This window comes from Mesoplodon densirostris, chromosome 9 (assembly GCF_025265405.1).
Source record: "Mesoplodon densirostris isolate mMesDen1 chromosome 9, mMesDen1 primary haplotype, whole genome shotgun sequence".
NCBI lineage: Eukaryota > Metazoa > Chordata > Mammalia > Artiodactyla > Ziphiidae > Mesoplodon > Mesoplodon densirostris.
Genome location: NC_082669.1, coordinates 99,348,324 through 99,361,921, shown reverse-complemented (window position 1 = coordinate 99,361,921; position 13,598 = coordinate 99,348,324). Strand labels below are relative to the sequence as shown.

Below are 13,598 nucleotides of genomic sequence, written 5' to 3'. Positions count from 1 at the left end.
TCATTTTCTCTCCATATATGTGGACATCTAGATACTCACACACACATCACATCTTTGTGGTTAAAGCATTTGAGGTATGCGGTCATCGGGAGACTTCACACCTAAATGTATCAGCATCGGCCTCCTCTAAACAAGGCTGTTCTCTTACATAACCACGCTACAACTAACACAGGACATTTAGTATTAATGCAACACTGTATACAATTTAATTTACAGTCTTCAGTACTATTATTTTGAGATTTGTTTATTTTTATTTTTTAAATATGGTAAAATATAAAAGTGGCCATTTTAATCTTTTTAAAGTGTATGTACAGTTCGATGGCATTATGTTGCTGTTGTCGTGCAAGCATCACCATCATCCACCTCCAGAACTTCATCATCTTCCCAAACTCAAACTCTGCACCCATCAAACAATAACCCTGTTTTCTCCTCCTTCCAGCCCCTGACAACTACCATACTACTTTCTGTCTCTATGAATTTGACTACTCTAGCCCCTTCATACAAGTGGAATCATACAGTGTTTGTCTTTTTGTGAGTGACTGTTTCCCTTACCATAATGTCTGCAAGGTTCATGCAATCCATGTTGTAGCATGCTAGAATTTCCTGCTTTTTAAAAAAAAGAATACATACATATAATTTTTTTTCAGTTGTGGTAGAAATACACAGAACATAAAATTTACTATTTTAACCATTTTTAAGTGCTCAGTAGCATTAAGTCCATTTACACTGTTGTGCCACCAATCTCCAGAACTTTCTTCATCTTGCAGAACTGAAACTCTGCTCCCATTAAACAGCTTCTTGTTCTCTCCTCCCCTAGAGCCCTGTGCCAGCCACCATTCTAGTTTCTGTCTCTATGTATCTGACGACCCTAGGGAACTCCTAGAAGTGGAATCACACAGTGTTTGTCTTTTTGTGACTGGCGTATTTCACTCGGCATAATGTCCTTCTTTTTGGGTGGGGGGCACTCCACCGCATGGCTTGTGGGTTCTTAGTTCCCTGACCAGGGATTGAACCTGCACCCTTGGCAGTGAGGGCACAGAGTCCTAACCACTGGACCACCGGGGACCTCACTTGGCATAATGTCCTTAAAATTCATTCACGTTGTAGCCTGTTTGAAAATTTCCTTCCTTTTTAAGGCTGAATACTATTTCACTGTATGGATATACCACATTTTGTTCATCCATTCATCTGCTGATGGACACTTGGGTTGCTTCTACCTTTTAGCTGTTGTGAATTATGCTGCTATGAACATGGGTGTACAAATATCTCTTTGAAACCCTGCTTTCAGGTTTTTTTGAGTATATACCCTGAAGTGGAATTGCTGGATCACATGGTAATTCTGTGTTAAATATTTGAGGAACTGCCGTACCATTTTCCACAGTGGCTGCACCATTTTACATTCCCACCAGCAAAGCACTAAGGTGTCAATTTCTCCACCTCCTCACCAGCACTTGTTATTTTGTTTTTTCTGGATAATAGCCATCCTATTATGATCAGTGAAGTGATCAGTACAATTTCTTAAGCATTTTGATGTTGTTTAATGGAATTAACACTTGCACTTTTTAATGTGTTTATGAAGCGGATATAGAGGAGATGAATTTTATGAAGCAAATAGAATATATAACTAAGATTCTGTGAGAGAATCTTTTTATGTTTGAGAAATGCTTTATCATTTACAAGGGACTTTCACCTAAAAGAGCTCATCATTGTTCCTCACAGCAAAACTGTGAAGCAGGGCAGGTGTATTATTGGCCTCACTTAATGGATAAGGAAACTGAGGCTTGGACATTTTAAGTGACTTTTTTTTTTTAATTAATTTATTTGGCTGCGTTGGATCTTCACTGCTGCACGTGGGCTTTCTCTAATTGTGGCGAGTGGGGGCTACTCTTCGTTGCAGCGCACGGGCTTCTCATTGCGGTGGCTTCTCTTGTTGCAGAGCACGGGCTCTAGGCATGTGGGCTCAGTAGTTGTGGCTCACGGGCTCTATAGCGCAGGCTCAGTAGTGGTGGCGCACGGGCTTAGTTGCTCCACGGCATGTGGGATCCTCCTGGACCAGGGCTCGAACCCATGTCCCCTGCTTTGGCAGGTGGATTCTTAACCACTGCGCCACCAGGGAAGTTCCTTAAGTGACTTCTATTGTGAGCAGGCTTAAATCATTTTTAGAAGAGTGAAGGGTAATGCTATGAATCAAGAAAAGTAATGTTTTCAGGGCCTCACAGGACTCGAGAGGAGCAGGGCTCACGTGTTCTGATTCCACATCTCGTGTTTTTTCTCCTGCACGACAATGCCCTCTCGACAGGGGAACATCTGGATGGACGGGTTTTGGTGTAGTTTCTCAATATAAATTTATTGTATGCGAGAGGGAGTTTTCTTTGTTGTCACTTCTAGTTAATCTACTTAGTTGATAGGAGGAGGATGCTTGCTTGTACTATATTCCTGCTGCCCCCTGGGTTTGGAAGAGAAAGGACCTCTCTTCCTCCTCTTTCCCACACACAGTAGCACAACTCACACCACATACACACACACACACACACACAGGCTCCAGCCACATGCACATAAAAACAACCACTTGCATACATACATTCCCCACACATACACAAACTTCATGCACGCACAACACATGTAACACATGCACAGGACACACTTCACACATGCCACACAAACACACATGCAATCACAGCACACAGACAGACTTCACACTTGTGCATGCTGCATACACCATACATGCATATCTCACCAACCGACACAAGTCACACACCATGCATGCAACCACACACACACATACACCCCTCACGTGTATACCACACATGCGTGTCACACACACACCTCATGCATGCACACACACCCAGCACAGCACACCCCACATATAAACATCACACACATGCACACCGCACTTTGTACGTACTCACGAACACACATGCTCACTCCCTCCCTCCTCTCTGCTTCCCGGGGGTGTGACTTACCACGTTTCTAGAGAGAGGCCAATTTTTCTTTTTTGGATATTGCTCATTTAAGCTTGGGCATTTGGGGGGCTGGATGAACAACTCTGGAAAATTCTCAAGCTTCAGTGAAATCAGACCTTTATTGTAGTTTCTTTTGTTGTTGTTGTTTTAAGTATCGTGAATCCGTAACTTAGGTACGCCTGTATCACAATATGGGCAAACTCTAAATGCTTTCGGGGAACTCCTCCCTGATTTGCACCAGTCTGTCTCTCCATTTACCCTAGCGGTGAGTGACTGGAACTAGAGAATTGTGGACAGCCCCACCTAAGAGTGTGGGCACTTGGGAGCTACATCTAAGTCCCATGAGAGAAGCCAAGCAGAGCCAGTGTCAGTGGGACCTTTATCCTAGGTCATAGGTGGTGTTTTCTGCAGGGCTGGCAGGATGACAGATTCCTGCACTCTCATAAGCACCTTCTCGAGATTTTCACACAAAAGTAATTTGATAGAAGTTCGGTAGCAAACCTGAAAGAGCTGAGGCGGAACAGGGCAGGGAAGTTAGTCACGTTAACACCAACTTCCATCGTCTGGTTTTTCTTTCCCAGGTCCTCCTTCACATCACAGAGATGCGGCATACAGAGGCCGAAGCAAGAGCAGAGACCGGGGCAGCGGGGACTCTCTTCCTTCTGCTGCGGCTTCTGCCCAGAGGTCCCGCCCCCCCAGCCCAGATCCCACCGGCCGCGGGTCTCCCGTGGACGATGGGCCTGTCAAGGATCTCACCCACAAGTTCACGCATTTGGGAAGTCAGGAGTGCCCTCCGCCTTCCTCAGGCTCGTCCGCGGCGGCCGGTCTTGGAGGAACCGGTCAAGGGGGAGCAAGCCAGAGGTTTGCAGAGAATGGCGGTCTGGAGGATCTCTTCTGTGGGAATCACAGCAATGCTTACTTCACTTTTGATTCGACATCAGCTCCCAAGTGGAAGGGCCCCGCATCCTGGCAGAATGACCAAGACACTGGTAGAGAGAGTTTGTTTTCTCCCAGTCAGGCTGTCTCCTTCTCTCCTCTTGGTTCTCCACAAACACCTGGAACCATCACCACCAGAAAGAGCACGGCCATCCTTTCCTCGGACTGCGTGAACACGGAGGGCAGACGTGGGAATCAAGACGGCCAGCACTTCCCGCTTTTTCATAATAACGTCGATGGCATGGCCACGGATGCCACTTCCGTGAGATCGTTAAATTACAAAACCACAGCCAGTAGGCAGAGAGAAAAATCGTTACCTAGGGGTCAGGACACCGGAGTGACTCGCAGTCATCTGCAGGCTGCTGGCCAAATGACAGCTGCCGACGATGGGGCCATGGCCTTTGTTAATGGTAAACACACAGAGAAGACATTCGGGGCTAGTCTGGCCACAGTGCCACCAAATGGCTCTAGTAAAGTGACAGATGAAGCTACCCGTGTAGGTAAAACTGGTGCCACTAGTTTTGGCTTCACATCGGCAGTCAGTAGGGAGAAAGATGTGTTACGCTCTGAAAGTCAGAGGCTGACAAGCCAGGTCCTGCCCACACATGGGGAGACCACTGCCCCGACACAAAGCAGCACTGACTCTGCCCAGGGTCCCTCATTGTACACCTTCCTTAAGCAACAGAGCTGCAGCCTAGGGGGCCCATGGTCGGAACTCTGCTCAAATCTCTCTTCCCCCTGCCAGCGAGATTACAACAAGGGCTCAGGCTGGGCTCTGTGTGAGTCACTGAGGGACGGAGGGGGGCCCCATGTCTCATGTCTGCAGCAGAGCAGCTAGGGCTAGTGGTTTCCCTTTGGATGTCCCTTAGCAGTATTAAAGGGCAAAGGGGTTTTGGTTAAGGAGCGCTACTGATGAGGAGATTGACATATGAAGGTGGAAGGACCGACCCTAGAACTGTATAGAATAAGTGCTACATTTATTGAGAACAGGAATAGTTTAACTATGGTTTAAGAAATAAACATAACTCTCAGGTGACCCAGATGTTCATGTTTGCTTTCATGTCTAGGCTCTCATGAGCAGTACATGAATCATAAGAATTTTCTTGAACGTGGCCCCCATTTCAGATATTCTTCCCCACTGTAAGACCAGATATCTTGATTTTCAGTTTAAATATTAGGATCAGCATACATGTATCCTCTTTTGTTTTGTAGATTCCGTGTCTGATGTTGCGAGTACCATATGTTCTACGAGGGATGAACATGGCTCAGACGAAATTTGTCTTGACCATCTGTATAAGGGTTGTCAACTTAGTGAGTAACTTACTTAAGGACTTTTCAGTTCAGAAGAGTGCGAGATTAGTGAGGGAATTCTTCTGGGAGAGATGAATTTTAGGTCAGGGCTTCAAGGAAACACAAAAGCAGTTGCCTATGCTGGAGAGCAGTTTGTCTCAGTAAATCCACATGTGGGGTGCAGAAAGGGTAACTGTAAATTTATAATCTCAGATTTCCATGTGGGTAACATGGCTTTTTGGGGAGCAGAGAATTTTGTTTTCTGATGAGTCTCCATGGGTAATAATGGAGACTGGGGCAATGCAGGTAGGGGCCAGCTTGAGCACAGGTGTAGCTGGGAAATGTGCCCGCAGGGCAGGCAGGATGGGAAAGGCAGGCCGTGAAAGGATGGGGAGAGTCAGCAGTGAACTTGGCCGAATTGCTCAGCCTTCTTTTCTGTCTTTTTAGAGAGGTGCAACAAAGTTCACTTCCACCTGCCCTATCGGTGGCAGATGTTAGATGCAAACACCTGGATGGACCTCCCGCTCATGGAGGATATTGAGAAGGCCTTTTGTGACCCCAAAGTCTGCACGTAAGTTGGTGGCTGGTCTGGCTTGTGAGATGCACAACATCATCAAAAGAAAGCCCAGTGCTATGCTTATGGGAAGAAGAAAAAGCAGTTTTCCTTCAGAATCCCATTCAGGTTAACTCTTGAGATAAAAATGACAAATGCCTGCTGAGTTAATGAGGAAAAATACGTAAGTGGGGCAGGTTTGAAGTCACTCAGAGCCTGGCTAATACAAGGGACTCTGGGAGTATTTGCTAACTCAGGTGAAATAAACAGGGACACAAATATGTGTTTAGTTATATTTGTCAGTGTGTCCTGCAGAACAGCACAATGTGTAGGTTGGTTTGTATTCCTATCAGCTCATCGTAGGACTATTAAAAGTACTAAATGATGAGCTCAGAAGAGCTTTGACTTAACTTCATAGTTTGAGAGAATGATTTGAGTCATTTCATATAGTTCTAGGGCAGGATTTTGTTGTCTACTTTAGCATTTTATACCTTCCTCTATGTTCGCTATTTTCTCTACCCTGGAGGTTTCTAAGAGGCTACCTTATATTTCTGCTTCTATTAGGGCTTATATGGGTGATACCACCCATGACCATATTTATAAGCTGCATCCTGTTTTACAAGGAAATTCTTTGGGGGGAAAATATGGATGTGTCGTCGTCTGCAAGTTTAGTGAATTTTTGGTGGAGATTCTGTGTTGCTGCATTTTGCCACTAGAGGGTGGCGTCAGCTGTTTTGCTTCTAGGTGTATTTCTCCCCCCCAGGTAAATCTGAAGCAGTGTTTTTCAACCTTAGCGCTATTGACTTTGGGGACCAAATAATTATTTGTTTGGGGGGGGCAGTTTAGCATCATTACTGGCTTCCACCCACTGCATGCCAGTTGTGATAAACAAAAATGTTTTTCGACATTGTCAAATGTTCCCTGGGTCACAAAGTCACTCCTGGTTGAACATCACTGATCTAGGAGGTGTTTAATAGAGCAGTAACTCTCAAACTTTTTGGTCTCAGGAGCCCTGTATAGTCTTAAAATGTATTGAGGATCTCAAAGAACTTCTGTTTATGTGGATTATAGCTACTGATATTTACCATATTAAAAATCACAACTGAGAAAAATTAAATATTTACTGATACATTAAAAATAACAATAATAAACTCATTCATGTTAACATAACATTTTAGATAATTATATATCTAAATTATATATAGTTATATGCACATATAACTATGTAAGTAAAACTATAAAAATAACTTTTCCAAAACAAAACAAAACCAAATTCACTGAGAAGACTGAAATAGTTATATATTTTTGAAAATCTCTTTATTGTGAAATCAAACATCATGTAGCCTCTGGAAAACTCCATTGTGCACCTGTGAGGGTATGAAGGTGAAAAAGACAGGTGATGTCTTAATATTATTATGAAAATAACTTTGACCTTGCTGGCTCCCTGAAAAGGTCTTGAACCACACTTTGATAACTATTTTAATAATAATTGAAAGAAACTGACCTACTGTGAGTTTCTAACCGACTTTCTAACAAACATTGAGCCAATCCATTGTTTTGTGTGGGCACAGTTGTCTATGGGGGATTATTATTTATTTATTTTTTTTGCGGTACGCGGGCCTCTCACTGTTGTGGCCTCTCCTGTTGCGGAGCACAGGCTCCGGATGCGCAGGCCCAGCAGCCATGGCTCACGGGCCCAGCCGCTCCACAGCATGTGGGATCTTCCCAGACCGGGGCACGAACCCGTGTCCCCTGCATCATGGGGGATATTTTTTGAGGGAAAAACACATTTTGTGACACCGTTGAATATGTGGGGTAGGCAGGTTACATTACCTCCCTGTAGTTCAGTTTTTTCTTTTATGTGTAAGACCAAAAGCTGTATAAGGGAAATTCAAAGATCCCTTTCAGCTCTCAAGGTTTAATTCTATCCTCTTATTAGGGAAGACCAGAGTGTAGAAAACAGAAGCATTTTGTTTCAGTGAAGCATTTTGTTAACACTAAACTTTTCCCTCTCAGCCTTTCTAGTGGAAATTATAAAATCAATTTCCAGAAGATGACTTGTAATTATAATCCCATCCGACGTCTGTCCACACCTTCATCTGTCACAATGCCGGCCAGTTCTCTCTTCACCACAAAATGGATTTGGTACTGGAGAAATGGAAATGACAAATGGGTTCAATATGGAGAGAAGGTGAGTACCATTCCTCCTTGTGGGTGCTCTTGTATAAACTTGCCAACTTCAGAAGAAACTAGTAGTACAGTGTCTGACACCTATGTGGTTACCCGTGGAGCAAGGACATGGTAGAGGAAGTGGTGCTTTTTTACATTATACCCAGCAAGCATGGACTCCAATTGCATCATAAAAAATTATAATTATTTTTAAGGAACTCCTTGATCCGTGAGCCAGCCAAATATCCTTCTTTCCTCGCTATCGGGGACTGGGCTGGAACCTTGAGATAGCTTTCTATGTATTAGTACATAAATGTACAGAGACTACTGCTTTCAGCCAGAAGAGGAGGCAAGACTGAGAAATCAGAAGACTGATATAGATGTTTACTAGGATGCAGTCAGAGTCTGGATTCAGATGGACTAGAAGATTCTAGACTTACCCACACAGGGACATAGTAAAGGGAGAGAAGTTTATTTTTTAAAATTTAATTTAATTTTTAAAAGTATCTTTATTGGAGTATAATTGCTTTACAGTGGTGTGTTAGTTTCTGCTTTATAACAGTGAATCAGTTATACATATACATACATCCCCATATCTCCTCCTTCTTGCATCTCCCTCCCACCCTCCCTATCCTACCCCTCTAGGTGGTCACACAGCACCGAGCTGATCTCCCTGTGCTATGCGGCTGCTTCCCACTAGCTATCTATTTTACGTTTGGTAGTGTATATAAGTCCATGCCACTCGGGAGAGAAGTTTAGATAAGCAGAGCTTCTGTCTAGTATCCTTTCTTTCCTTTGATTCATAGGATTAGAGAGAGAGAGAGAGAGGGAGGGAGTGAGCTTAAGTAGGCAATGAAATCAGAGTGATGAGAAAGAGAAAAGAAAAGCAAGAGATGAAAATGAAGCCAAAGACAAAGTAGGGATGAGGAAAGGCCAGCGTCAGATTCTCTAGGGTTAGAAGTGGATGGGCTATACATTTGGCTCTGTGCTCCCCAGCTGCCAAAGCAAGCAAAGGAACACTATCTGTTATATGGTCCCCTGTGCCTCCATGAAAAGACCATTCCAGTTACTCAGGAGAAGCACGGCTTTTTTTCTGTTAGTGAGGCCTGAGAAAAAGGTCTCCTATGGGGCCACACAGAGGGGACCTTGTGTGCTGTGGTGAGTGAGGTCCTCAGCCTTGGTCCCACCATCCGTGCAGTACATGGCGGTTTCCCAGCGGTCTTAGCGGCAGATACATGCTATCAAACAAGCTTTCACAGAACCTAAATGAGCAAACTAGGGTGAAGCAGAGCTGCCCTGTGCAAAGAGGACGGGACTCAGAGCTCTTTTCTTTCCCCTCCTGCAGTGACCTATCAAGCACCTCGGCATGAAAACCCCTGTGATATTTAGCTTTGTACGGGCTCTTCTCATATTTAAGCCGAGGATGATGTCAAAGCGCAGTTCCATAAAAGTGATTCTGTGAGGTGCCTGTGGAAATAGAAATTATAAACTCAAATTCTTGAGCCTTGGTTATTAAATAAAATAATTAAACGAAACGAAATGAAATTAAAATAGTAAACTATAGGTCTCAATGGTTCTTAGGTCAAATACTTGCAATTTTCAGTAAGATAGGGGAGAAGGGTTAGAAAATATTTGTATTCTAGTGACATCATGATCCCAGAGACCAAAAGGAACTTAAAGGGGTAAAAGGTCATGTTTAAATTTACACAAGTTCTGTCCCTCATGTCCCCTAGTAAAACATCAAGAAACTTCCTGATAAAACTTCTTTAATATGAAGTTCTCCCTGGGATATTCAGTCTGTGTTAAATGCACAGTTCTAGAATGTAACGTTCTACCTACGAACACAAAAAATGTTATAGCCATTGAATCTGTGGCACTTGTCTGTTGTAAGAAATGGAATGTGTTCTCTGAGGATGTGAATAAACTCTTATGGTCTCATATTAGTTCGACCCATCATTATATAAATTGAGTGGGCACTTCTGTTATAAAAGGAAAAAAAAAAAAGAAAGGAAGGAAGGAAAAAGAGGCCCTGGGTTTGGTGTTTTCCTTGCTGGTCATCCAAGTAAAATAAAAATGGTGGTACTGGGAGATCTGAAACACAAACATACGTTGCAGCCTGGTTTCTTTCATAGTTCAATGTATTATGGTCCAAGTTTACAGCTGTTTGATGACCTGGTTTGATCCAGTGTACAGGTTAGAATATTTAGAGAAAAGAGTGGACTGAATAGCTTTCAGACAGAGCCCTACAGGTTTTATTTCTTGCAACTGAATGTTTAATAAGAGTTGGGCATATATGTATAGCTGATTCACTTTGTTATAAAGCAGAAACTAACACACCATTGTAAAGCAATTATACTCCAATGAAGATGTTAAAAAAAAAAAAAAAGAGTTGGGCAACTGAGATTTCCGGGTTAGGAACCTCTCTGGTAGGAACTGGGAGAAATAGAAACTTTTGCCAACAAAGGGTAGATGCATATGTTTGACAGTGAACCCTCTGGAAGGTAGAATTGATATATGGCAGTTCAGGTGCTTGGTGGACCAGGAGAGGATGGTGGGCAACCATGGTGCAGGATGGAGTTACAGCAGGAGTGACGGGAGGGCAGAGCCAGGTAGCAGTCACGGGCTTTGCATCCGTCAGGGGGTGCAGATCCAGACCCTCAAGATGTTTACCAGCAGATAGCCAAGCTTAGTAGCTGTGAAAGCTGGCCTTTTGGGGCAGGAGTCCATGACCTGAGGGAATTGCCCAGGGCAAGGGCAAGCCATAACTCTAGAAAGGCAAGATCAAGGCAAACATGTAGGCACAAGACAAAAGCCAAGACCTGGTAACTGAAACTGAGGTATAAATTCAAGTCTTCTGGGAGAATGCATAATTGAAGGCTCTACCATTCATTCATTCACTCACCCATTCAGAACTGGAGTACAGTGAGGGCAGAGCCAGAGGAATGTCCCCGTGAACCATGAGAGGCTGTGCAGATGCTCAGACACTGACTTAATGGCCTCGTTCTCTCCGGTATGACAACCACTAGCCATATGTGGCTATTTGATTTTTTTTTTTTTTTTTCCCAGAGAAGGAAGGATTTATTTCTTGAAGCAAGGAAGAAGAACACTGGGGATCTTTCCCAAAGCAATGTCTCTGGGGCTATTTAATTTTAAACTTAAATTAATTAAACTTAAGTAAAATTAAGAATCAGTTGTTGTCACACTAGTCACACTTTAAGTGCTCTAGAGCCACATGTGGCTCGTGGCTACCGTATAGGACAACACAGAGAAATTTCCATTGTCAAAGAAAGTTCTAGTGAATATGGCTGATATAGACCCTAAAGCCTTGCTGGTCAAAGTCAGGTCCACAGACCAGCAATGTCAGTGTCATCTGGGAGATGTTCAAAATGCAGGCTCTGGGACTTCCCTGGTGGCACAGTGGTTAAGAACCCGCCTGCCAGTGCAGGGGGCACGGGTTTGATCCCTGATCCGGGAAGATCCCATGTGCTGCGGAGCAACTAAGCCCGTGCGCCACAACTACTGAGCCTGTGCTCTAGAGCAACTAAGCCTGCGAGCCACAACTACTGAGCCCGCATGCCTGGAGCCCGTGCTCCGCAACAAGAGAAGCCACGGCAATGAGAAGCCCACGCACCGCAAGGAAGAGTGTAGCCCCTGCTCGCCACAACTAGAGAAAGCCCGCGTGCAGCAGTGAAGACCCAATGCAGCCAAAAATAAAATTAATTAATTAACTTTTAAAAAATGCAGGCTCCAAAACTCTTCCCCCACTTCCCCTGAATCATAATCCAAATTTTAACAAGATCTGGGTGATTCGCATTTACATTCAAGTTTGAAAGGCTTTGACCTAGAGTTTGCAGATTCCTTCCAGCCAGGAACAGGGTTCTGCAGAACTGAGCAGGCAGTTGAGGGGTACAGGACTGTGGGGATGGAAAATTAAGGCAGAGATTCAAGTCATCAAACCAGGGTACCCAGGGAATTCCCCAGTGGTCCAGTGGAGGATGCTGCACTTTCACTGCTGAGGACATGGGTTCAATCCTTGGTCAGGGAACTAAGATGCTGCAAGCTGCGTGGTGCAGCCAAAAAAAAGAAAAAAACCCCAAACAAAGAAAACCCAAAAAAGTCCAGGGTGCCCAGAAATGATGGCTGCCTTCACCCACCCTTGCTCGCAGGTGTTTGCCCACTTCAGCCATTCTTTGGGGTCTGAGGAAGGCATATGGTTTCCCAGCGAATCATCTAATCATGGAAACTTAGTTTCCTACTGCCCACCCTGGATGGCAGTCTCTCTTACAGTCATCCCGATACATGTCCCAGCAGCCGTTGCAACAAACATCGTGTGGTATGACGTAACTGTTCACGACTGTAGTTCAGAAAGTTCTGCTGAAGTTAGCCTTCTTGTCCCTTCCTCCCATTTGTCCTGGTTCTACCTCCAGAAACACATCAAGTTTATTCCTGCTTTGCACTGTGTGCAAATACTTGAACCCAGTTTTCCTGTGCCACCATGTTCCTCCCCAGGCTAAGAGACCTCTCTATCTGGGACGCCTTCCTTGGAAGCTTTTGTTCTGGTTCTCCCCCCTTACATCCTGCAGGCATTTCCATTAGGGAAGGGGAATGCTGTGGATGTAGCTGAAGCCTGCAGAGTCTGGCCTGTCATTAAAGGGACCGGGAGCCCCTGCCCACCACTGGCTGCCAACAGGATCTTGCTGTCATCCTCCATTCTAGATCACGGGGAACAAGAACTCTTTACCATTAGATATCGGGAACCCCTGCTCTTGGGGGCTTATATCTGGTCTGTCATCCCTGACATAGGGTGGGGACAGTGGAATGGTGGCCTAGTCTGCCCCCTTCCTAGGATAACACACTTCCCTTTACGCAGCCTTTCTGGTGTTGAGACCCATCATATGTGCCTTGAGGCTGGAGATTATATCGTTCCATTTTGGGGGTGCCCCTTTCATTATAGCCAGAGGAGAAGGGCTTTATCACTCTCATTTGGACAGCAGTACACCTGTTGGAGTTTTACATGCCTTCATACCAGCTTTAAACGTGCTTTCTCATCGTGTGATGGGCTGATAGCTGTGACATTCTACTTCATGGCAGGGTGTTGGATTTTGTTAGACATCATGTCTGCACGTCGGGTACCAGTTGCTCTGTACACTTGAGTCATATTTTATGGAAGGTGTAAAAGACTTGCAAAGAGCTCTGCTTGTCAGGCCTCCACCAAGGGTATGGTCAGTTTCTGCAATGTAGAGCGTGCTCTCAGCCCCGCGGTGGAGACTACAGAAGGGTGTGATGTGGTCCCACCCGGGAAACTTGGCAGTCTGATTTGAGAGGCAGGGTGCATTCCTGTTCAAATCCCACGGCTAAAATAAAGTCATATAAGATATCATAGTAGACATTTCTTAAAAGCCTACCCTGAAGTCTTTACCTTTTTTTTTTTTTAATTAGAAAGACAATGAGCAAATTTCAAACATCGACTCTTCATACCTGGAGTCTCTTTTTGTATCCTGTCCCGGGGCAATTGTGCCATTTCAGGCGGGTTCACAAAACTACGAGCTGAGTTTCCAAGGTAAGTCTTTGTGTTTCGCAGTGGTGCCTGTTGCTGGAATCCGGCCTGTGGCATCCACGTGGGAGTGGGAATGGAGTAGCCTGGCGTGCTGTGCTCAGGACCCGGGTTCTTTTTAGCAAGGCAGGCA

At 44.6% G+C, this 13,598-nt stretch overlaps 1 protein-coding gene across 1 annotated transcript in view; it reads left to right on the top strand.

Annotated features, from left to right (window-relative positions):
- Positions 1 to 13,598, top strand: part of ZC3HAV1 (zinc finger CCCH-type containing, antiviral 1) — a 63,951-nt gene that overhangs the window by 31,148 nt on the left and 19,205 nt on the right. Inside the window, exons 4-8 of the mRNA XM_060107584.1 lie at positions 3,545 to 4,309; positions 5,112 to 5,210; positions 5,637 to 5,760; positions 7,759 to 7,933; positions 13,351 to 13,471. Of these exons, the coding sequence (XP_059963567.1) occupies positions 3,545 to 4,309; positions 5,112 to 5,210; positions 5,637 to 5,760; positions 7,759 to 7,933; positions 13,351 to 13,471 (1,284 nt within the window). The remainder of the gene's footprint in view (positions 1 to 3,544; positions 4,310 to 5,111; positions 5,211 to 5,636; positions 5,761 to 7,758; positions 7,934 to 13,350; positions 13,472 to 13,598) is intronic.